General features: G+C 36.4%; 1 protein-coding gene across 1 annotated transcript in view; it reads left to right on the top strand.

Moving 5' to 3' along the window:
- PTPRN2 (protein tyrosine phosphatase receptor type N2) overlaps positions 1-24,815 on the top strand; it is a 592,277-nt gene that overhangs the window by 205,367 nt on the left and 362,095 nt on the right. Inside the window, exon 10 of the mRNA XM_085317725.1 lies at positions 8,548-8,634. Within this exon, the coding sequence (XP_085173851.1) occupies positions 8,548-8,634 (87 nt within the window). The remainder of the gene's footprint in view (positions 1-8,547; positions 8,635-24,815) is intronic.

Here is a 24,815-nt window from a genome sequence, read left to right on the forward strand (position 1 = left end):
TTTTTCTTTTTCTTTTTCTTTCTTTTTCTTTTTCTTTTTTTCTTTTTCTTTTTCTTTTTCTTTTTTCCTTTTCTTTTTTCCTTTTCCTTTTCCTTTTCCTTTTCCTTTTCCTTTTCCTTTTCCTTTTCCTTTTCCTTTTCCTCTTTCTCGTTCTCTTTCTCGTTCTCTTTTTCTTTTTCTCTTTTTCTTTTTCTTTTTCTTTTTCTTTTTCGTTTTCGTTTTCGTTTTCGTTTTCGTTTTCGTTTAGGTTTAGTTTAGTATCTGCAGTACTAAGGAGGCTGCGCTGCATGTTAAGGAGCAAGGCTGTTACAGAGCGTTGCTCCATCAACTAAGGGGAAGGCAATCTGATGTCAATGCAGAGGGACATTATTGCAAAATGACCAACTTTCTTAAATAAGTATTTCAAACTACGGCATGCACCTTTTTAAAAATTCAGTTTTTAAAAAAGAGAAAAATAATTTAAGATTCATAACTGAAAATCTTTGGAAAGTTAGGTGGTCTTGTGCTCAGCAGTAGGTGAGCAAATACTTAAAAATCTCAAAAATAAATACTCAAATACAGAGATAGGCAGGAGCAATAAAATTATGTTTGTGAGCTCAAGTCTCAGGTTAGCTTCTAGAGAAAAATACCACCACGAGAAGAAACTGATCTTTGGTGAGCCTGTTCGGGAGACTGTCAGCTTGGATCTTATGGTACGTTATTATTGCTAATGTGAGTCTGTGGGGTAAAGACCTAACTCAGAAAGGATTTTTTAGGTCTAAACCAACACTTTCACATGCAGAGTATAAACTACATGTACCTTTAATGTCTTAATAAAAATTGGTAAGTTCTTCGACAGATTTGGTCCCTACAGCTTCTGTTTTCAAGACCATTGGTTATCTGTTTTGTCATCCAGGTGGATAGTACCTTTTTCCTGTATGCACATTTCTATGTTTTAAGCTGAAATGCATCTGTTTCAGGATTTAGGGTGAAAGCCAGCTTGCCTTGTTCAGGTGTCAGACTGCTGAATGCGACATGTGCCCCACGAGGATGGGCGCATCACCCGCTTCACTTGACATAGTTGGCTCCCTGAACATCCTCACAGGGAGATTTGGGCATCTCACTTCCTCAGATGATTATAATGGACTTCGGGAGACTGCAGAAGACAATCTAGCGTCCTAGGTACTTACCTATTTCACTGAGAGACACCGAACAAATAGCATGTCCTGGAGTCCTACTGCAGTATGATGCCTACCTTTTGCTTAGTACTCTAGGGATTCGAAAATGCGCTAGGAGGTGGAAGAAATCTTGGTGGTCTGAGGAGTTTTAGCTCTGTATCTCCTACATCGTAGGAGACTGCTGTCTGTCCCAGCCTTGAGCGGTAACTCTCCCTATCATCCTCTTGATTGCTGTGGTTCATCCTCTGGCGTAAGAGAAACACAGGGCAAGATGGACAAAATGCAAGAGAGAACGGTGATTCTAACTTACAGGGCAAAACCCTGAGGAAGGAAAATTTCTGTTCTAAACTTAGTTTTCAAGCATGTTTGTGTTTTGCATTAGTAAACACTCAAAACATTTTTAAAGTGAGTAGTAGAGTGAATCAAAAAAACTCCCCCACAAAGTCCTAGATGCTGGCTTCAGGTTCTGCCTTTTCCAGGGAAGATTTGGATTCAATATCCACAAGCTGAATACAGCTGTAAACAAACTTTTGTATCTTCTTCGGGGAAAAACGGTGTAGTGGAGATGCTACTGTACTAGAATTTGGATAGGGTAAGAGAGACTGGGTATGAGCATGGCACTTAACATCCCTAGAATATGCACTTTCTGATACTTCTGGGAAGACTAAAATTAAGCACTTCGGCAACTTTAAGTAGAGAAATCCCTAGTAAATTTAGGCTCAGCACTCTTATAAAATGGGTGGGCTGGACTTCATTGCCTACATCCCATTTTAAGCAAGTATTAGATAGATTGGATGCTACCTTACTTAAAATTTCACTGGAGATTAGACTGACATTTATGTTTAAGGAGTGCAATCCCCAGTGCCAGGCCTATTTCTGTACTGTAGATTATTCTTCATTTTTGCAGAAAATGATTCAATTGAACTAATCTGACAGGACTGACTAGATGTCCATTATAGTGCTGCATTACAATTGCTAAACAGAGTGTTGGAAGGACACTAGGTACAGTCTGGTAAAGACAATACATAATTTGAATGATGGCAGTAAGGGAGAATTTCAGAGTTCAGTTAAGTCGGATTTCGAAGACACTTGGCAACGGGGAGGAGGAAAAGCAAATGAGAGCAACTGCTTGTGAGACTGCATAACCTCAGTGTAACTCTGAGCTACATGTTGCTCTCCTTGGGCTGGGAGCAAGCTTGGCAAATGCTAGCAATCAAGCCATCTGTGTAACTGAATCAGATTTTTCTCTACCAAAATGGATCAATTTATGAGACTGTTTTGACAGACATGTTGGGAAATATAGAACATATAGTTTTCATCGTTGTTTACTTCTGTTTTTCCTCTTGTTCACTTTGACATTGCCCACTGGCTTTTATTAGAGACTAAGCTCCATTTAGTGTTAGCATGCAGAGCTGGTCATGCTGCCCTGCAGAACTCCTCCTGTTCCTTCATTTACATGTATCCTTCTTGTTCTTTAATCAGAAAGGGAAGCTTCTAGCCTTGAATGCACAAATCCAGGTCAAAAATATGCAATCTATTATTCAAAGTAGTTGTTCACACTCTCCAGATTTGTAGCTAATCTTGGGAATTTCCTGGAAACACAGCATCCATTCAGATTGGTGTTCAGATAATTAGGAGATATAGCTGAGCTGGTCTTGAGATTAGGATCCAATATCTGGCACTAGTCTTTGTTGGAGAGGTCTGACTGACAGTGCATGAGGCAATTCTGGCCCGTGAGACTGTTCTGTCCAGCATATTGCCTCCTCTTGGCCATAGCATACATTTAGCAAGGTTACCAGCTTGCCAGTGAAGGATAGGTTATCTTCACCTTGAGACGCATCTTGCTGGTGTGCCCTAAAACCAGCAAGAGATGACCTGTGCTGAGAAAGTTTAAGCCAAATTTATTGTTAGGGAAGGAAGGAAGTTATAACTAAAAATGCATTTTCTTTTTCAGGTTACTTGGACTTTGCTATTACAATGTGTTCTCCATACTTGGTAGGGAGAAATATGTATAGCCTTTAGGGAATGCCAATAGTTCTGCTCTTTTTATTCTTACATCCAGAAGGAATGCAAGTTAAATGACACCAGTCTGTTCTACAATAATGCTAGGCATCTAACAAATAAAGTCAGTATCATTGTCTTCACTTTACAGATGGTAAAATTCAGGGTCAGAAGATGCCTTGACCAGGGTTACCTGGTAGGTCTCTCCCAGATGAAGATGTGTTCTATTCATCATTCATCATACATTCAGCAGCAGATATTCCCTCATTTATTTATAAGACTACTGAGGACAATGGAATTGTGTAGACACTTAAAATTTGGCTAGCAAATTTTGTATGTTTTATAGCAGTGCCTGAGAAGGAAATCACTTAGTGTGATCCAAATTGTGCCAACATTCTGGAACCAGATTGTAGAAACAACTCCTTTGCCTCATATTTTTCTAGCAAATTGAATAATGAAAGGTGAAGTTTTTAATAGACAATAACAGATGAAGTTTATAATCCAATAGTCTATTATTTGAATTGTCTCAGTAAGTGGATTGCTCTTTAACAATATTTCTGTTTTCAGCTCCCTCACTGGGAGGGATTTAGATATTGAAAGATACAGAATATTATTTTCACCAAGCAATCTAATTTTCCTGTATTCGATGTCCAGTACAATTTGTGGGGTGACTTTACCAAACAATTACATAAAGAAAGTTAGCCCCCTACCCCCATCCACTCTTGAACATTTAAATGGATTGCTTAATTTTCAGAAGTGCTCGACAGCTTGAATTAAAGTTGAGAGATATTTACTCCAGCAATTTCACTTCGGATTCATTTCTAAATAAAACAGCTCTATAGCTAAGGTCTGCTTTTCTTTGTTAGACAAAACTCCTGAATTTATAGGGAGCTGATTAAATTAGATTTTTTTTAGCTCAGACAAGTAGTTATAGGTTGAACCATTTATTTTTCACATGATGAAAGTGGATAAGGGAATTTTCGCAGTTATGTGATGGTGTTAAATCATGACATCAGAGTCTTGCCCTGAGCTGGGGAGTTCATTTCATCTGATAGTATAGTAGGGGATAGTGTAATAGTACCACATAAGGTTGGCTATTGTTAGCAGAAATACAAGCCATATGCTTTAACAGGTATAACTAGTTTAGTGCAGGAGTTGTGTGCAGCAAAATGAGATTAAATAAAAGCAGTAGTGAAACATTTTGGAGATGAAAGGCTGTGGCAGATTTAAAAACTAAATATATCTGCATAAACCCCAAAGAAAATATTTATATTCCATTCCTTCATTTTTGTCCTCATTGGTAGCCTATCAGACAAAGTACATCTTACAAATAATATGAGATAGAGATTGACATCTGAGTGCAACAGAGTTTTGCTACTGGCTCAATAAGGATTTGAGTCTGTTACCTGAAAAATAATGTTTAGGCTGGCACTCAGAGATGGAGATGGTATTAGAAGGTAAAGCAATTAGACATTAATTTTCTATATTTTATAACTCTCATTTTATCTTTCAAGTTGTAAAGAACTGAAGCTGGAAATCTAAAAAGGAGAAAAAATACTTTAGACTATGAGATATATCCAATTTTGTTTCAGCTGGCATTATCATACCTTAACACAGTGAACTTGAAGGAAGATGCAAAAGAAAAATCCACGGCCAGTGTAAGCATAGCAAAGACACAACACCCAAAGTAAGCACAATCTCAGGTTTTCAGGTAACAACAGTTGCATCATCAGCAGAGAAAATGCTACATCCTCCAATAATTTATTTTTCCTAAGCCCAAAATGTAGATCAGAGATGCTCAGAAATTTTAAAGATTTGTGAAAAGAAGAGTCTTAGAGGCATCAGAAGCACTGCTAGTGATGCTGCAGGAGCCAATAATTTTCTTTGCCAGTGAAGGAGTTAGCTAAACTCAAGAGAACATGCAAAGCATAGATAGCATTCATGTGTAGGCTTTTCGTTACTTTCACATTTTCGCAAGGTTGGTTGCTTCTGTTGCTTTTACTTTTTCTCAGAGATACCTACTTTGTGTCTTTGAGGCCTGTGTAGGCCAGGCTTTCTCTTCTAAGGGTTCACCATTGTTGGCTTACTTAAATGCACTGTCACAAGCCACTGAAAGAAAACTTGGCTTATTCCTCTGTTGTAGCACATCTGGAGACCAAGAGGGAACAGCCCAGCAACTTGCTCTACACTGTCCTGCTCTGGATGAAGGGGACCAAGCAAGGACTGTCACCCAGAAGGGGCCCCTCTCTCCTCTTCTACTATAGGAACTTATCTGACCAGCTTGACAGGTCAAATTTAATGGGGATCCTGTCTCCACTCTTAGCTTTCTTCGCCCAAGTCTTTGACCTTCATAAAAACAGCTTTGTTATAGCTCAAGAGCTATAGCTCAGGATTGAGTCCAAAGAGTTTCTTTTCTACTATTACAATTTCTGCCTATTTTATCTCACTCTCTGTTCCTTATTCGAATCTTTTATTTTTTTTTCTTTTTGGCATTCCTTCTTGACTTATGTAACATATTCCTTTGAATTAATTCTGTAGTGGATAATCGTTCACAAGCAGTAGGTTAATCATATTCATAAAGAAATAACATTGATACTTCTCAGTTTTGTTCTCCCCTTCATGATGTATAAACCTCTCACGCAGGATGGAATCAAACGGGCTGAAAACCAAACATAGTATGTGAAAGATCTCAGATGGCGGCTGTTCCATGAGTACTGTGTACTCGCACTGGGGATCTGTGGGAGGATTGTGTGTAGTGGGATAGATGATGTTTGCAGCATGTGCTGTGTTCAGTTAATAGTCTTTGTGTAAACCTGAAATCAGATGAATGATGTGGGTGTATCTTGCTGTTGTGATGTGGGCTAGTTTGGTTTCACTGTGTTACTAGGTAGGACGTAAACAGAAGTAAAGGAAACCATTGTAGAAATGCAGACCATGCAATGCTGCACAAACTGCAAAGCAGAAATGCAGTCTTGAAGACAATGTTCTTGCATTTTTAGAGAAAGCTTTTGAATATTCAACTCTTCTACAATACAAGTGTTACAGAACTGCCAGTAACAGTACTAGTACGTATTGTGTTAAAAAAGTCAGAGGAAAGGTCATTGGTGAATACTGTACTATAAGTTATCATTCTTTATGTGACACCTCAGCTGTGATAGTGTGATTAATAATAGCAGTGACACTGAAGAGTTTAATGGATAGCAGCAAAGACTTTGAAAAGTACCCAGGTATTGGTTTTGCATCTTTCCTGTGCTGTCATTAATTACAATTTCTTAGCCTAACAAGTTGTACGCAAGTTTGTGAACCTTTATATCTTCCTTTCCTATGGTATGATAGATACAAAAACTACTACTGGACAATCAGACCTGCAAAAGATTAGCCTTCTGGCAACGTTTTTTATATGAAAGATGTTGGCTTTCTTCCTGGATTCTAGCACTCAAATGCTCTGATTATTTCACCCATTACTGTTACTACATCAACTTTTAGGAATATATCGTGTTTTTGACTTTAGAGAATGCTTTTTTTATGTGAAGAGGGGTAAGTAAGTGGTGAGTTGGGGCTTGAGTTTGTACAAATGAGACTCTCTTGGTAGAAAAATGACACCAATGTACGCAGCAGACTTTCCTTGCATCTCTACGTATACTTGCTATTGCAGTAAAAGCCCACTTGCTGACACCAATCATTGGTGTAAAATTTAAGCCAGCAACTTTGAGAGAAGAGATTTAATTAACACATAAGCCCCAAGTCACTCTGACAATCTGCTTTTGTAGTGATGGAAATACTCACATTTCTACCCACTGTCAGTTGTTGAAATATAGGGTTTTTATGAATAATCTATAATACAGTTTTTCCCTTGCAGAAACAATCATTTTTTTTTCGTTACTTTCACACAGGAACATTTCTGTCTTACATATCTAGAAAAACTCTAAATTTATCAGGTGCCTTGAGGGGCTACCTCTGCTTGTGTGACAGGAGGTCTCTTGAGCATTTTGGGTTAGTAGCATAAAGGGAAGCCTGATCAATTCCATCCTGACCGAGGTCCTCATGAGATTCCTATTATTTAAATAGCACTGCCCATCAGTAGTGTATGCAGAACCGAATGCAATACATAAGTAAACACATGGCTCATTGAAGACAATAAATAAAATTATGACAGTGATTATAATGATATAAAATTAGATTCAAAAACTGTGAAGCAGAAATAATAATCTATGTCCAGGGCTCTTAAAAATCTTTTTTTTTCCTTTAGTCCAGTTGAAAAGATCATGTCTAACAATACGTTCTTTTTTCTGACACCTCCTTCTCTTACTTGTTTTAAATCCATGAAGGAAAATGTATGGAAGCTATTTTCCCCCAGGATTAGTTTCATCAAAGTTGTTTCTGACTTAGTGGCATAAGTTAGATAAGATTCTGGCTTCTAAGGTTTAATTTTATGAGCTTGGAACTTAACAATGTTGAGAATAATTCTATAATCACAATTTACACAAAGAACATTGTATCTTGTTCTCACTGGACATTGCTGTATCCTTTCCTTTTATTTTTATTTTTATTTTCTTAATTCTTTTTATTTGGTTTCAGTGTGCTGCACAACAGTTAAACAAGGCATTGTCTGTTAGGGAATGAAGGTTCATAATACATCTTTAGAGTTGTAACAACTCTAATAACCTGAAATTTTTATAAATATAAATTTTGTATCTAGCTAAGTGCTTTTTTAAATGATAGCAGTCCTCTTGTGTTATGCTTGATTGCAACCTGTTTTCTAAATTAAAAAAATGTAAATGTGGCATTGACAAAGGTTAAAAAGATTTAAAGTGGGTTGTCAGCAGTGTATATGCACACTAAACTAACTCCTATGTATCTAATCACTGTCCTCTGGACAGTGTGCATTGCTCCATTGTTTACTCTCAAATCCGTAATAATTTTGTATCCTTTCACTGAGCGAAGATTCATTTTAGAAACTAATGAATTTAAAAATATGCTTTTCCCTTGTCCATTTGATATTGAGCCCTGCAATTTGACTTTCATTGTTTGTTTCCTTCCTTGTCTCGTCAATCCTTTCTCTCTTTCTGTCCTTTTACTTTATTACATTTTTTATTGGGGACTGAGATGAACTGGTTGCTGCATCATGGGCCCATTACACTTCCTAACAATTCCATTTACACCTTATTGTTTGTCTTATTGCTGGAAAATTCAGGTGATTCATCATGCCTGAAGAAGCACCTGATCCCAATTCCCTTGATATCACGATCACTATGTGACAGGAATACAGTTAGTGGTGGCTTGCAGCCTCTAAGAGACTAAGGTGATAACTCTTTTGGGACTTTTAGCCTCTCAAGTATTGATGAGTTCCATTTTTGTAATGCTCTGTTTTCTTGCTCCCTTTCAACAGCCCCCTGAGTGTGGAAAAGGGCTTGGAGTTAATAAAGGAAGTGGCAGATCTCCTGAAGCTGCAGATGAGTGCCTTCGATGATGTCAAGTATGTACATGGAATTTGCCCCTTTTTATTTTACTGGATTTCTCATTATTTTTGAATAGTTCATTTTATAAGGAAATAACTACCTTTTCATGCTAAAATTAATGAGAGCATGCAAGAGGAAAAAAAGAATATCCTGGTGTTTTTTATAATGTACATATATGCATTATATATTTTATTATGTGTATACAGTTAGTAACAAATTATTTTTTAAAAAATATAGACTGAAATATTCCTATGATTCCATAGGGAAAGGAAGAAAAAAAGTCTGTTCCAAGCACTGTAAAAATATTACCATATTATCTGACAGGGTCTAGTTAAGGCAAGTCATGGGAAGAGTTATTATACACAGTATTGCTGAGGGGGAAACATCATCATAAACTGATTACAGCCTGGGTCCCTGACTTGCAGTCTGATACATGGCACACTGGGTCATGCTGCTTGATCGACTACTCATTTAACAAGTCATAGGGAGTTCAGCTATGTTGAAATACTATTTTTCTTCATATGATTCATATTGATGAATGTTTTGTGTGTTCATCTGAGCTGCAAGGTTATGATTTTGCATATCTGGTAAAGAAACTCAGATTATCTTTTTTTTTCTGAGATCATTTTGTAGGAACTTTTACACAAAACTTTAGTTCTTCCTTTGAGAAGCAGGAAGTAAAAATAGTTTGATAGAGAAGTAATGGAAAAGAAGGGTCAGCTGTGGGAGGTTTTTGACAGCTTGGTGGAAATAAGTCATTTCTTGGTGCGCAAAAAATAGCTGATGTCTGGGTAGCATCCAGTTGCTGCCTATTTTTGAGAGCATTTGGGGCTGCTTGTTTTGGCCTGTCAGTTGTGTTGCTGAACTGCAGCATCTTTCTTAGCCTCACTTGTGATGCCATCAACTTTTGTTTAATCTTCAGCTCAGTGAATGTAATTCATTGTTTAATGCTGTGTTTTAGGTGGTAATCTGAAGGTGTTTCATCTTTAGTGAAAGTGTTTATTCTTATTTGGAAAAAAGAATTATACCACTTGCATATAGCATGTGCAGTGAGAAATAGACAACTGATGAGGAAATCTTTTTAGAAATCTAAGAGGTGCCAGGCCTGGCCTATTGAATTTAGTTATTTTGAAGGCGAATACACCCATATTTTGTTTGTGACAACTATGCTTTGTGTTACTAAATGACTCTTATTTTATGAAATTTATTTATTTTATGAAAAATGAGTTTGGAAATTACAAAACATGACAATATGTGTGGTCTTCCTCGTAGGGAGAATTTCCAGCTTGAGGTTTGAATGCTAGCAGATAAATCAAAGTCTGCTGCACATTTAGAGGGATCCCATGGAACACGTTCTCTGCTGGAATCGATGAGTTCTGCTTCATTAGCTTTATTCATTTACAGTACAAGAGCACTTTCACCTACCTTTCTAATTGTTAGCAAAAAGCCTTTTGGTTATGTTTTATCTTTTGATAAATCGCCACAGCATTGCAATTGGTGGGCTATAGATTCACTTTCTAATGAAAAGTATCCCTCCAGTGACAGAGCTAGCTATGAATAACCGTTCTTCTTTTGTGTGTTTTCTTTTTAATATACAGCATTAGGGAGGCTGATTACTTTGTGTTCATTAATAAACAGCCATCTGACTGCACCAAAACTATTTGTATTGTATAGTCAGTACTTTAAAACAGTGTATTATGGATGATAGTAACCCGAAACAGGATGAGGTCTTTTATGTCTATCAAGACAGCATCTTTTAATCTGTTTTTGCCTTTTTTTTAAATAAAATCTATAAATCTACAAAAGAGAAATGAAACAATATCCCAAATCTCAAGTTAGTGAAGAATTCATGTGCAGTAATTCTTTTTGATTTAAGAAAATGAGATGCTTTGACTCAGGTTAAACCCATAAATCACTATGGCAGCGTGATCTAGCTGAACTGCTAGATAAAGCAGTGGTTAGAAAGAAGCCTTAGAAAAAGGCCTCACCAAGCAGAGAATTACTGCTTTTCTGGATTGTTCTTCTGTCACCACTACAGAGACATCATTGGAGAACTGTATGGATTTGAAGGCTCTGGTTAGCTTCTGAATAGTCTCTCAGGGAGAGGTTTCAGGAAAGACTTGATTTCATGATTATTCCTAATCTACCTTTGACATTTCCAAGCGAGAGAATGAGGTCTTTCAGGAAATATGACTTTTACTTAGCCTAAGTCATCATGGAATTTTTTATATAGTAGATATATTACATATATATATTTATATACTATTTTTAACTAGCAACTAAAAGTACCTTTTTTCTTAGGAGTGCACTTAGTATTTTTACAGAATGGGTAAATTGTGCAAAATAAATAATGGGAAAAAAACATAAAGAAGCCTGAGATCAAGGATTTTGAAAGGGATGGGAATATGAGATGGGAGTATGACATACTAGTTTAATTTGTACTCTGACTTGAGTATTAGGATGGCTTAAAAGTTTCAATTCTCTCTCTGTTCCCTCCAAGCATTCTGAATGGTAAGAAAGTGATAGTGTAAGCCTGAAACTTTCAAGACTTCTGCAAGGATTTCAGAGTAAACACCTCTTAATGAGAACCACAGAGTTAATTTCAGAGCATAAACAAAACTGTCATATTCAATGAGAATAGGGTAAGAAGAACTGAGGAGAAAAGGTAGGTGGTGAGTCCTTTTAAAGGAAGTGTTGGAATTAGCGATTAATACTTTATTGTCTTTTTTGCCACAAAAACTAATTTTAAAGATATTGTTTCACAAATACCTTTTTACTAACTTTGATTAGTTTTGTCTGCAAATGTATTTTATTCTTTATATTTTTAGTTTTTCCTTGTGCTTTGGAGTTTGCCTCAGTGAATAAGTTGCTTTTGCTATGGGTTCCTACTAATTCCCATGTTAGTTCTTGATTAGTTGATGCGTAGTAGTAATCAGCTTATCTCATCTTCTTTCCACAATCCTGCCAACTTTAACGGATGGCCTGCAATTCACAGCATAGCCTCAGGCTAGGCTCCCAGAGGGTGCAGTCCACTTCTACAGTTGGTTTGTTGTCAAGTTTGCACTGACATAAACTTTGCTCACCCTGTGAAGCAGATGAGAGGGAATATATCTAGGGAATACATAATTAGAAATATTTCGACATTGCAGAAAATATCCAACATGTTAGCTGTCACTTTTGGATACAGCCTGAATCTTTATGGTAGTACTAGTTATGCTTAATATGTTTTGTTAATGGTTATGTAGCTGTCAAATAAATTCCATTATTTCTTATTACATCATTAGAGACCATTAAAAGGATATTAGCATGCTGATGTAATTATGCAAGCAGACGTAAAATGACTATAGTTATGATTTTATAATCTAATTATGGGTGTCCAATGCCTCTGATTGATTGTTGGACTGATATCAAGGATTGAATTCAGATGAGTAGTAGTGCTAGGACAGTCTGCATTTATTCAAAAAAAAAAAAAAAAATTACCACGGTGCAATCTGCAACATTGATCTTCTTCATGCAGTTACAGTCTTTGCCCATTATAGAGTAAACTTAAAGATGTAAGAGGTTATCAAGAAACATCCAAACTGAGAGAGTGGGGGAAGGACACTTGGAGTCTATAGCCAAAGCCATTAGTTAAAAATGTGACTTTTTTGGATTCTTTCTGACACAAAATTATTTGTGTATTTTTATATAATGTTCTCATATTTGGAATATACACTGACAAAATCATTAAAGGAATTTTTCATTATAAAGCCTAGCTGAATACCTTTATATGGAAAGAAATCAAATTATTCCAATGTCATAGTATTTTAGACTGTATATCTTATCATTCTCAGGCACCAGTTATGAGTGAGATTCTCTGATGAATATTACATCCTCTGATGTATACTGTGTCACCCTGTGAAATCAGTGACAACACTGTTTTTTCTCTTTCCCTGCTTGTTTCTTTCTTTACTTTATTATGCTTTTCCCTATTGCCATTGAGTAGGTCTTACTCTCTGTGGCTCTTTTCTCACAGTTTGTTTTGTTGCTTTGGCTTCCTCCGTCTGTTCATCTTAATGGGCGTGTTGGTCATTTTTACCTCCTACTCTACCAATGCTCAGTATTCAGAGAACTGTAGTTGGAGGAGAGATGACAATTTGACCAAGCGTGCCCATTCCCATATTTAATTTTATGCTGGAAAATGTGCAGTAGTACACCCTATAATCATTTCATAAAACAAAATTCATACCTAAATACCACTGTTGTTTTGGAGTGTAACAATAATTCTCTATATAAACAAATAAGATGTGTGTATATATAAATACATCTGTGTGTGCATGTGTGCGCGCATGCACTAGATGGGCAGACAGTGAGGTGATTTGAGAACTAGCTGAATAGCAGAGCTAAGGGGGTTGTGACCAGTGACACAAAGTCTAGTTGAAGTCCAGCAACTAGTGGAGTACCCTGAGGGTCAATATTGATTGGTTGATTCAATCAATATTGAACAGGTCCAATCCTGTTCAATTTATTCACCAGTGACCTGAAGAGACAGAGTGCACCCTCAGCAAGTTTGCTGACGATACAAAACTGGGAGCAGTGGCTGAGAAATCAGAGGACTGCACAGCCATTCAGAGGAACCTTGACAGGTTGTAGAAATGGGCAGAGAGGAGCCTCATGAAGTTCAGAAAAGGGAAGTGCAGTCCTGCACCTGGGGAGGAATAATCCCACACACCAGTATAGGCTGGGGGCTGACCTACTGGAAAGCAGCTCTGCAGAGAAGGACCTGGGAGTCCTGGTGGACAACAAGTTGACCATGACCCAGCAATGTGGCCTTGTAGCCAAGAAGGCCGATGGTATCCTGGGGTGCATTAGGAAGAGTGCTGCCAGCAGGTCGAGGGAGGTGATCCTGCCCCTCTACTCAACCCTGGCTGAGGGAGCCTACATCTGGAGTGCCGTGTCCAGTTCTGGGCTCCCCAGGACAAGAGAGACATGGAGCTACTGGAGAGAGTCCAGCAAAGGTAGACTCATCCTAAGATGATTAAAAGACTAGAGCATCTCTCACATAAGAGAAAAGGTTGAGAAAGCTGGGCCTCTTCAGCCTGGAGGAGGGAAGACTGAGGGGGGATCTTTTCCATGTGCATAAATATCTGAAGGGAAGGTGTCAAGAGGAGGGGTCAGACTCTTTTCAGTGGTGCCCAGTGCCAGGACAAGAGGGAGCGGGCACAAAGTGAAACACAGGAAGCGTCATCTGAATGTGAGGAAAGACTTTTTTACTGTGAAGGTGCCAGAGCACTGGCGCAGGTTACCCAAGGAGGCTGTGGAGTCTCCTTCCTTGGAGATGTTCAGAAGCTGTCTGGATGAGGCCCTGGGCAACCTGCTGCAAGTGACTGTGCTTGAGCAGGGGGGTTTAGACTGGATCATCTGTAAAGGTCCCTTCCAACCTCAGCCATCTGTGATTCTGTGATAGGTAAAGTTGGAGATGGCCAGGATGCTTTTGCTGAATTTCAAATGTGTGTATTAAAAGATTTTTCAAGGTGCAAAAGACGATTCTGATTAAGTAATGTAATCTCCAGTATCGGCAAAGCCATAAAGTTTTATACATAATTCAATATCAGGTAGGGTTCCTTGCATATGTATTGCATATTGAAAATAAAAGACCACGTGAATGAACTTTCAGAGTCTGAAGTTCAAACTCCCAGGCCTGAGGTTGATATTTAGGTTTCACCTGGCCCATCTCTCTATACACCTTGAGACTAAAGATGAATTTAGTGTTTTAGTTGAATAGTTTTTATATGAAAAATGAAAATTCAGGTATCTATGGAAACTGTTTAACAACTTCAGCTAAAAAATATCTTACAAAATTTATAGCAGCCAGAGCAGAACATTTTGGCATTTTGAAAATAAAAAGCTTTTTCAAGTCAGCATAATGACTTGTTTCAAAATGTAGTTACATTTGGCTTATAAGACAAATGCTTTTTTTTTCTTCTTTACCATAAAAATAAAAGTTTGGTCTGCTCTCAGACCATTGTTTTCATATTTTCTTTTTTTCATGTCAGCTGACCTAAAATATCAAATTTTCAATAAGGAATAATTATGATATAGTCTTAAAATATTTGTTCGTATCTATATTTTTCTGCAGACCTCTGTCTTATTCCATGTATAGAAAGGAAAATGCCCAGCTAACAAGCAGCTGTTCAATGAGTTGTTTGAGCCTCATTGTCCGATGTGTGGCTTCAGGCTTTATTTACTGTACATTATTCAAATCCTGCTTTGAGGTCAGAAAAAATGTTTCCTCTCTCTCTCTCTCTCTCTCTCTCTCTCTCTCTCTCTCTCTCTTTTTTTTTTTCTCCTGTGGTGCTCTTTGCTATGCTATCAAAATCCTTTACAAACATGAATTGATGTGCTTAACTCACATGCAAGGTGGAGTATTATTAGAATTGTACAGATCTGAGTTAAAGCATTAAGAGATTAAAGTCAAAGCCTCTGGTAATTTGAGGTGTCCAATGTGATCTCTCAGAGTATAGCTTATATGGCCTCTTCTATAAAGAAGTTCTTGTACAGAGATGCAGACCATACTGTTTTTGATTGCCATTCTAAGTGTTCAGCAGTCCCAGCAATCAGCTCTCAGTTTATACAGTGCTACTTGCTTCCACTAACAAGCTGAATTTAAATGTCTTGGCATGAAATGAACTGAATCTGAGCTTGAGGCAGAATTGGATGGTTATCAGTAGAATTCAAGGTAGAAATAGGACCTTTACATCCTTTCAGTGCCCTGCTGGCAACATATTTCCCAAAGTTGGCAAAAAATGAATTTGAGGCACCTAAAAATAGTCATTTTTCTAGTATGTGAGCAACGTTCATCCCAGGAAGGAGAGATTCTATTAAAAAATGAAAAAAAAAACAAAACAAAACCTTCTTTGAAGAAAATAGCTACAAACATGTTCTTGCCATACTTCAAAATATTATTTTGGAGTAGTGAGGTTGGAGACACTTTCCACTCCCTTTTCAAAGAAAAGGTCTCACATAACCAAACAGTGTTTTTCCTTAACTTTGTTCTTTGGAAGGGCTGAAATATTTGCGCTGGAATACATACAATTTGAAAAGCCAGCCAGCCAGCCCAGTGAGAAGAACTTGGTCTGAGAAAGATTTCTGAAAGTCAGGCCAAGTGGTGAAAGTTTGAAAAAGCTTATAACATGTTCAAATCAAAAGTGCTGAGCAGGTAAAATGATGAGTGGCACTCCCAGCTTCACCTGTTATGAACATGTGTACTGGTTGTAGTTTCCTGATCATGCCAGATAGGTTTTTTTCATTGTTTGTTATGCTATTTTTCTAACACTTGAAAAACTCAATCAGCCAGTTAATCATATTCAGTCATCTAGAACCTAAACACTGGAGCAGTACTTGGTATTTTCACTTCATCATGCTGATAGATTATGACATGTGGTATATGTATGCTCTAAATATGAGCACCTCAGGAAATTATTGGTAGCTTGAGAGGCAGGATGTTGCAAGGGAGGTATATTCAACTCAGTGAGCAGTAGTGGAACAAGTAGCACATTGACTTGTTAGCTGGTTTGTATCAGCCAGGAACACACAAACTTCCCTCTTCTGTACTGACAAATCCTGTCTCAATGATTCAGTGTGATGAATCTCTTTGCTGTTGTATAACAAAACCCTGTAGGCGACTTTTAACAAAGTTTGTTCTAAATCAACATTTTCTGCTGTTTTTATCATCTATTCCAGTTAGATTTACTGAGAGGAATGTCCTAATACTGTGTTTATGAAAAATCATACAGTCCTCCTGCTCTGCTTAGTGCTGTGGTATAAACTAGCAATAGAGTAAAGTTTTATTTCCATTCCATTTGTTTTTCCAGAACTTAAGCAACATTTTCATTTTGATTTGAACTGTCTGTGCTTGGTCTCAATAAAAAGGTACACCTTTCAGAAAAGTTGAAGAATATTTGTCACCTATTCTTTGATTTTTAAATAGGAAACCAATGGACTAACAGTGTTTGGCTTAATCTTGTTTAAAATATTATAAATGCATAACTCAGAAATAATGGATCCACTTTTATTCAAACGTGACTTCTTTTGCAGATTTAATGAGTCTGTAAAACAAATTGAGAAATGTATTGCTATAACTCATTGCATGCAGGTTTTTATTAGAAATTGCATTCTATTTTCTGGTACATATTGTCTTATTTGTCATTTGTCTACATATATCTTATTTAACAACTAATTTATAATCTAAAGATGCATAAATTTTTAAAGGAATCAGGATAAGGAAACCAATATAAAGTGGAAGTTTCAACTGTACATTTCTTTATTTAAAAATGAGTGATTTTTCAACCTCAGCATTACATTAGTCTTGTGGATTTTTTTTCCTGAGGTATATTATATTTTGTGTGCTTCCTCTCTAATAAACATCCATATAACCAAGATCGTTTTGCCCTTTCCACTGTAACTTTCCTGCTAGAAAAATATAAAAATATATTAAAATAACAAGAAGTATTTTGGCCTGCAGCATTTTGTGAATTCTAGGTGACAATACAGAAAGATGATAAAAATATAGAAAGCCTCTTATAAATAAAAATGTACTAAGTTTGGCTTTCTATTACAACATTTCATCTCATTAAATCAAAGCTTTTGCACCTTTGTAGTCCAAAGCACAATGTAATCCAGTTTTATATATGCATTCCATGTAGTCATAGGCCCCTACTCAGGAGAAGTTTCTTACAGATGAAAGTGAATTTTTAAGGTTTATCTAGCTGTCTATTTTTAACTTCATGTTTCTTTCTCTACTGTTCATCCCTCTGTCTATGAAGGCCATCATATTCCTTTTTAATAAAATTAAGGCTGAGATCGTTATAAAGTAGGCAGAATATACTCCTCCTCTAAGCAAGTTACTGAATGTGTGCTGTTTCATTTTAATTTTTATAATATTTCACACAGTATTAACTGGTAATCATTTCCAGTCTACAGATGAGTAAATTGAAACTCAAGACAATTTGCTTGATTTTTTTCCTAAAACTATACAGAACTTAGTGGCAGATATGAAAATAGGACAGAGAACTGTGGTTCTCACTCTTAAACTAAAACATGCTCCACAAATAGAACAACTAATATTAGACATGGAAAAATATTAACTTGCAGGAGAACTGACTATGTAATTTTTAAGAAGAAATTATTGTAAAGATTCGTTTAAAAGAATAATCCATTTTAAGATAGAAAAAAAAATGAATGTTATCTCTAAGTCTTTCTTGATCCTTCTGCCCCCGATTACCCAACTCTCCAACATGCAGACTCTCCGTCTGTCTGTCTCTCTTTCTGTCTCTCTCTGTTTGTATGTATTACAGACATGGTAAACAGGTAAATTATTCTGCCCTTATTGTTTTCACCTAACCAGTTAATACTGTATGTCCAGGCCTATGACCTGCACTATGACCTGCCTGTGGAAGGGTTTATATTTCTAAGGAATCATGGCTTTGGGAGCAAATGTTCTTCGAGTGATGTGAATGAAAGATCCTAGTAAATTCTCTCCAGCAGTGCCTCCTTCGCAAGAAAGAAGGCTGATGGCAAGTGTCTCTCCCTCAGAGCTGCAGGGCAAGCCCCAACCCAAATCTTCTAGTTCATTTCCTTAGAGTTAAAGGAGAAACTCCTAGGTTTGTAAGAGGGGAAACCAGCAGGATTTAGTTGTAGCAAAGTAACTCAGAGTTTTGTACCTTTTCGAACAGAGGCTTTAGCAGTTTGCTTTCTTTAAAATTCAGTTATACTCAGTCTAATATTAAACACATGTATCTGGCTCCTATCAAAGATAGGAGGATGGCTGATCCTTTAGCTCTGCAAAAGTCCTAATACATGAGTCATGCTCTTCATTAATTATAAAAAGTCACTTGTGCAAACTTAAGGTGATTATCATCCCAATAGAAGGATTTTGCAAGTGATTTCAACACCAATAACAATACAGATATGCAGAGAATAAGCAGAACTGAAGTCAGTAAATGCGCTGCATATTTACTGACTAAAATTTTAGATTGTCTACTTGTTTATCTACCAGCCAGACTGCCAAAGGTATAAAGGAGAATGGAAACATAAATAGTATACAATTATCTTTTAAAAAATGACATAACTTCATTATCATTTAGCATAATTTCTGTGTATGAAATGAAAAAATCACCGTACATTTAAGCATCAAACACTTGAAACCATTTTCCCTGTCTCTCAGGGTCCAAACATTTGTAGAATTCACAAAAAGAAATTAAAACACTTGCATGTTTGTTCTTTTAAATAGTATAACTAAGAACCTTATTTGCACGGCAGGCAAAGCTGGCAACTTTCATGTACTCAGCATGGTGAAAATGTCAAGTTTCATGGCTTGTGACAGATTAATAGAAAATTATTTTAAAACTGAAAATTATTCATAGATCTTGAGTAATCATCAGAGGTTGCATTTTGTAAAGAATAAAAACAGGCAAAACTGAGTGTAGCATCAGTCTCCAAATTGAATGTTCTTAGTTTTTTAAATAATTGAAATGCTAGACTTAGCAAAAAATCTTCACCAAGCAAATTGTAAAACCTTCAAAATATTCTTTCATCTTATTTTGCATTGTAAATTAGTATCAATGTATTTAGCGCAGTTTTGACAAGTATAAAGGATTATACAAACAATCATTTAAAATTGCTTGGTATCAGAGGCCTATAACAGTGGACTGCTGTTATTGTAGAGCATTCCTTTTTTGACCAGTCATCCATTTTTGGTGACTTTACTCTGAAATTATTCTAATGACATTGGTGTGTCAGTTGTAACAGCTGAGAGCAGTGCAGCAGAGTCACTTCAAGGAGCACCATTTCTGGGCCAGTTCCTCTATGGCACTGGAAGCAAAGATGGCAGTACAGGTATGACTCCAAAGAATTAACTGATTTACTTTAAACAGAGTCTATATAGGTAGGTTGCAGAGACAAGCCTTAGATACAAACGTCAGATCAAGCACTAAATTTTGTTTCCGTATAGTTACATGTGCAAATTGTGAATGCTTCGAATCTGTCACTATGATGAATCTTTCTTATCTATCTGTTGAATATGCCATAATCAGCTCTATGGTATAAACCATTCTAATGCAGCATCAATGGCAATAGAAAACCAATCACTATTTGGTGAATTTAAGGCATTATGCTACTAACTTGTTGGGCTAATTAATGCCAGTAAGCACTGCAATTAGTATCTCTCCTTTAGCAGGGATTTTGCTTTTTCATCTTTAGTGCCTGGCCATTGTCATACAACAGCCATTGATCTCAATATGACAAATCTCTCTCTCTCTCTCTCAATCCATGCTAGCTGTACGTTGAATACTGGGCTAGGGTTCTAGAATCAGTGTTGTCAACAAACAGTTCATACTTACTGTATATAAAGGATATAAATATGAATAGATAATGTATTTTTGGCAGTAGTACCTCGTGTTATGTAATATTGTGTCACTCTTCAGTTTAGGGAGAATGTTAAGAGTTTCCAGAGAAGGGCTCCAAGAACTGGAAAAATGCAAGAAATTCAGTCTGCTAAAATAGAAAAAAAATCAATCAATCAGTAGTTGTAAGTACATCCATATGAACAGAAATGTGAGAATGGAGAATATATATGGCTGTACATTGAATTTTGATAAATTCAGATGGAAAGTGAAGCAAACGTTTGAGAAGTAAATAAAAAGGAAAAGATACAATGCTGTCTATCATGAGCGTTTTGAATATTAAGTCTAAATGATGATCCATATACTCTACTCAACAGTTGAGGGAAATTATTTTGTAGAAGACCAAACTAGTCCACTAGATCCATAGATTTCCTGAGTGTTTGAAGCTTGGTGAGGCTTACGTAACATAAATAGAATATAAAGCAATGATCCACAGAGTAGGAGTTGGTCAAAAATGTTGATGAAACCTGATTGAACTGCCCAGTGGGTTTACAGCTGTTCTGAATAACAGAAGCACAAAACAGCCAGTGTACATTTTTTTTAATCTGTCTCTGCATTATATGAGCATGACCAACTGCACTTCTTTGCCTTTTCTTTGCTCTATGTCATGTAACAGACATACTGCATTATGAAAATACCTCTATTAGTCATATGTTTTTTTTCTGTCAATTTGATTTGAAATAAGTATACTTATGTATGAGTATATATAATACATTTACAGATGGGTGTTCATTTTAGCTTTTCCTACATTGAGAGGCGGAAAGGAAATATCAGTGCGACATTAACAATAGACATAAGGTTCAAATTCCTATACACAGTAAGCACAGAAATGTGTACGCATTGCAAGTCATTAGTTCAAGCCCACCAAACATTTCCTGTGACAATTACCTTTGCTGCTATAAAATTTACTTTGCACAATCCTTTGAAGCGTTACTAATTGCTTTTCTTAACCCCCAGAGATTAAAGGATTTTGAAATGAACATATAGACAAGTAGTGATTCTAATTTCAAATATAAGCTTTATTAAGGCAAGTTCAGTTTTACAAAATAGGATCATTAACAGAATGCTTAATGTTTGAAGTATCCAATCCTCATCCTCCTATCTTCCTCCAATTTCAAGAAATTGCACTCTGCCTGTGTGTGTGTGTGTATGTATGTGTGTATATATATATATATATATATATATATATATATATATGTATGTATATATATGTATGTATATATATATTTTTTAAATGTGCAACCTCAACTCATTTCCATCTGGCATCAGTTCTGTGTCTCATCTTCAAGAATAAACATAACCATGTTGGCACTTGTTTCTCAAACCCTTTTCCACTAGGGGGTATGATAGACTGTGACTGTATTTCATAGTAACCCTTCTGTATGATACTGTAGTACTAAAGCAGACACACATGAGGGAGAAGAACAGTCATGCAAAGCTTGATACATAATTTATGGAGATTTAAATCCTGCTATTCATAAATATAATTATAACCTAAGGCTTGAAAGTTATACGGACCTTGCCATATTGATCCTGCTCCAGCTCTGCTTATTCAGACCATTCATTTGTTGACAGACACAATATAATAAGAATGCTATCAATCTGTAAAACAATTAATGAAAGGAAATACTTTTATTGTACACAAAGAATTTTGTTTTTTTTTTCTGTGCATGTTGTGCTCCCTCCCACCTTCAGTTGGGAAATATAATCCCATGGAGAGGGGAATATTATTAAATCAGCAATCAACTTTCAAGTCATTTTGATATAAACACTGTAATTATTTCATCTCTAGTAAACAGCATATAAAACAACAGCACATAAGGGTGACAATTTGCAATATGCTTTGAATGTCTTTGTTAAAAAAAACTATTATGGCTGAAGGCAACATTATTGAAATTAAAAAAAAAAAAGTTCTGACAGCCAACAGAGGGAGTAATTAGTCAGTAAATTTCAAGTAATAAATGTAGCAGGTCATTGCAACAGACATCACATTTTGTTGGGGGGAGAAGTCACTGTTTATTAGCCTTGAAGCTAGATTTGCTTTCTTTTTTCAAAAAACATAACAAAGTATTATGAAAAAAATGTTATGTGCAATTATAATAATTCCGCTTACAAGAATTTTAAAACTCACAATCTTTTCTCACTTAGGTGGGTATAAGTTCACTTATGTCAAAGTTTACCACATATTTACATAGATATAATTGTAGTAGGATACACCTTGGGGAGAGAATTGTTAAACCTAAAATCTTACATAAAATGTTGTATTTAGAGATTAAATATGGTGCCATATAACATTTTTAATCCCTCTATTATAGCAGGAGAAATACTCCATTGCATGCATTAGAATTTTTTTAAAATTTCAGACTGGGCATTGTATTTTACATTTATGATTGCTTTCGTCCGCCCAGCTCTGAGTGCTGCGGTGATGTAATCTACCACGAAGTGGGGATGCCTCTGCTAACTGGCAGAATCATCCGTGATTTGTGGGAATGGTTTGTTTGCAATTCTTCGGGTCATAAACAATAGTGTGCACTTCGGTGAGCTTCAGTATTTAGAGGGATGTAAGGACAATTGCCATTAATACTAGCTAGGCTTCAGAGAGTTTGACAGCGTCATGAAAAAGCAGTCTTGTCTATATAGTTTAAAGTTCCTGGTCAGTTAGTATCAGGCGAATGTTTTATATGGCTTAGAACCTTTTCTCAGACTGGTTACTTTCTTGTTAAGAGTCCTTTAAAATATATTTTTCAGTCAAATAATTACTGTTTTTGTTTAAATGATCTTGTCCGACATACAATGAACAGTGAGGGATTCCCCAAAGGGCATCTATTGTTATTGAAATACTTATTTATTGAGTGCTTTTGCCAGAAACCCCTCATGAGAAAAATCTCATTTTATGAGCTTGTGAAGCAGTCAGTTCCCAAAATATCTAGCAGAAATGCAATTTTGGCCAAGTAATCTCAAGGTCTTTTGTTTGCTTTTAAATAATCAGCAGAATATCTGTGTGTGAAAAGTTGTGACAAGAACTGCTTTATTTTCTATATTTTGTAAATATTCTTAGCAAAATTTTGCTTATGTTGTCACCTGGCAAATCCTTCTTAAACTCGAACATTCAGTTGTGACTGCAGAGTAAAGCAGTATCCCACGTGGTAATATACGAATGGGCATTTTAAAAGTTTCTTAGATTTCTTCCCCAAAAGGATGGGTATTAACCAGCATCATCAGAGTCCCATAAGGATTTCTTTTCCCACCTGATTTTTTTTTCTCTTTATTTCCCTATATTTTCTCATCAGTCATGTGGAGGAATGACAGTGCTTGTGATAGTGCACACGTGGGCATGATTGTCTACTCTGGCTTCTATCCTGTTGCTGGATTATCCTGGCAGAGTCACTAGAGAGAGAAAGGTGTGATAGTCCCAGGCAGTCTCAAATGACAGGAATCCTTTGTTTTAAATTCCTATGTCACGCTGCCTAGGTTGGATCACTGAAATGATCCAGTTCTTCACCAGTACAATTTTAATGATGTTGTTAAGTGCCTAGCCACAGTGAGTGGTATAGTGGCACAGCTGAGGGAGGAGTGAGCTCTAGCACAGAGACAGAGGTAACAAAACAAGGCAAGGGAAGGAGCAGGAAGAAACTTGTGTGTCTTTGCTGGTGAAGCAAAGGGCAGTGTAACTACACTATATTTGAAAGTTAGCATTAGTTTCAGGTGCTCGACTACGATGGAATACATGTTGTAAATTTGAGCGGATATATGAAGTTGTTTCTTTGTGTTGTCCTTGTCATAGGCCTCCTGCATACTAGCTTGAAGCCTGCTTTTATTTAAAGTGCACGCTGCTGATTACACTATAAGCATTGGAGTGGCTGAAGAGGACTCTTAGGCTGGAAATGAAAGAAGGAGGACAGTGTAAAGCTCAATTATATTCAGTGCATAGAATCAGGAAACTCCCATGTGCCTTTTATGGTTGATTATTTCACCTTTAGTGACAGAATCTGTGAATGGTCTGAATTTTTATAAAGCAGTTATGTATCTCAGAATATACTATGCAATGGTATTATATCATAAAGAACTATTTAAATGATGCTAATAAATGCTTTATAGCTACTCAATGTTTATTAAAATATATTTCTTGCACATTAAAGATGGCATCATCTTTAGCAATAAAATCTCTGTTTTCTTTTCTCTCTCCTTCCCACCCCCAGAAAAGTATTTAGAGAAAAGAGATTGATTAATGACAGATCCTGTTAACTCCAGAATAGACTGTGCACAGTGTATGCCTTGCATAGTGAAAGATTAAGCTCCTTAGTCTTTCTCTGATTCCCTTTGTGACCTCTAAGCAAAGTCTTATGATCAATAATAATTTTCTTCTCTCTAGAATGGAAAAAGTTTAAAGGTATTTCTGTATAGGAGATGTGTGATTCAATTAAGCACACTTCATTAAATGCTCTCAATTACAAAAATACAAAATGCATTTCAAGCCCTGAAATAATTTTTTTTCAGAATACTTCTGTTACGTAGGAAAGTGTAAGATTTCATTTACTCATAAGCCACAGCTATGGAAGGTTGAAGTGTGTTTCATATGTGGTTCTAGGTAGTGTACTTCAATGGTGATTGAGACAGGGTTATTATTCGTAGTACAAATATAACTCTTCACTGATTATGTCATTAATAACAACTTCAGAACTCACATAATACAAAGTATATAAGTAAACAGTTCTTATGGTGCCAATTTTCATATTCGCACTTCTGTTAATGTACAT

This window comes from Rhea americana, unplaced genomic scaffold, assembly GCF_003343005.1.
Source record: "Rhea americana isolate MKP2758 unplaced genomic scaffold, rheAme1 scaffold_50, whole genome shotgun sequence".
Classification (NCBI taxonomy): domain Eukaryota; kingdom Metazoa; phylum Chordata; class Aves; order Rheiformes; family Rheidae; genus Rhea; species Rhea americana.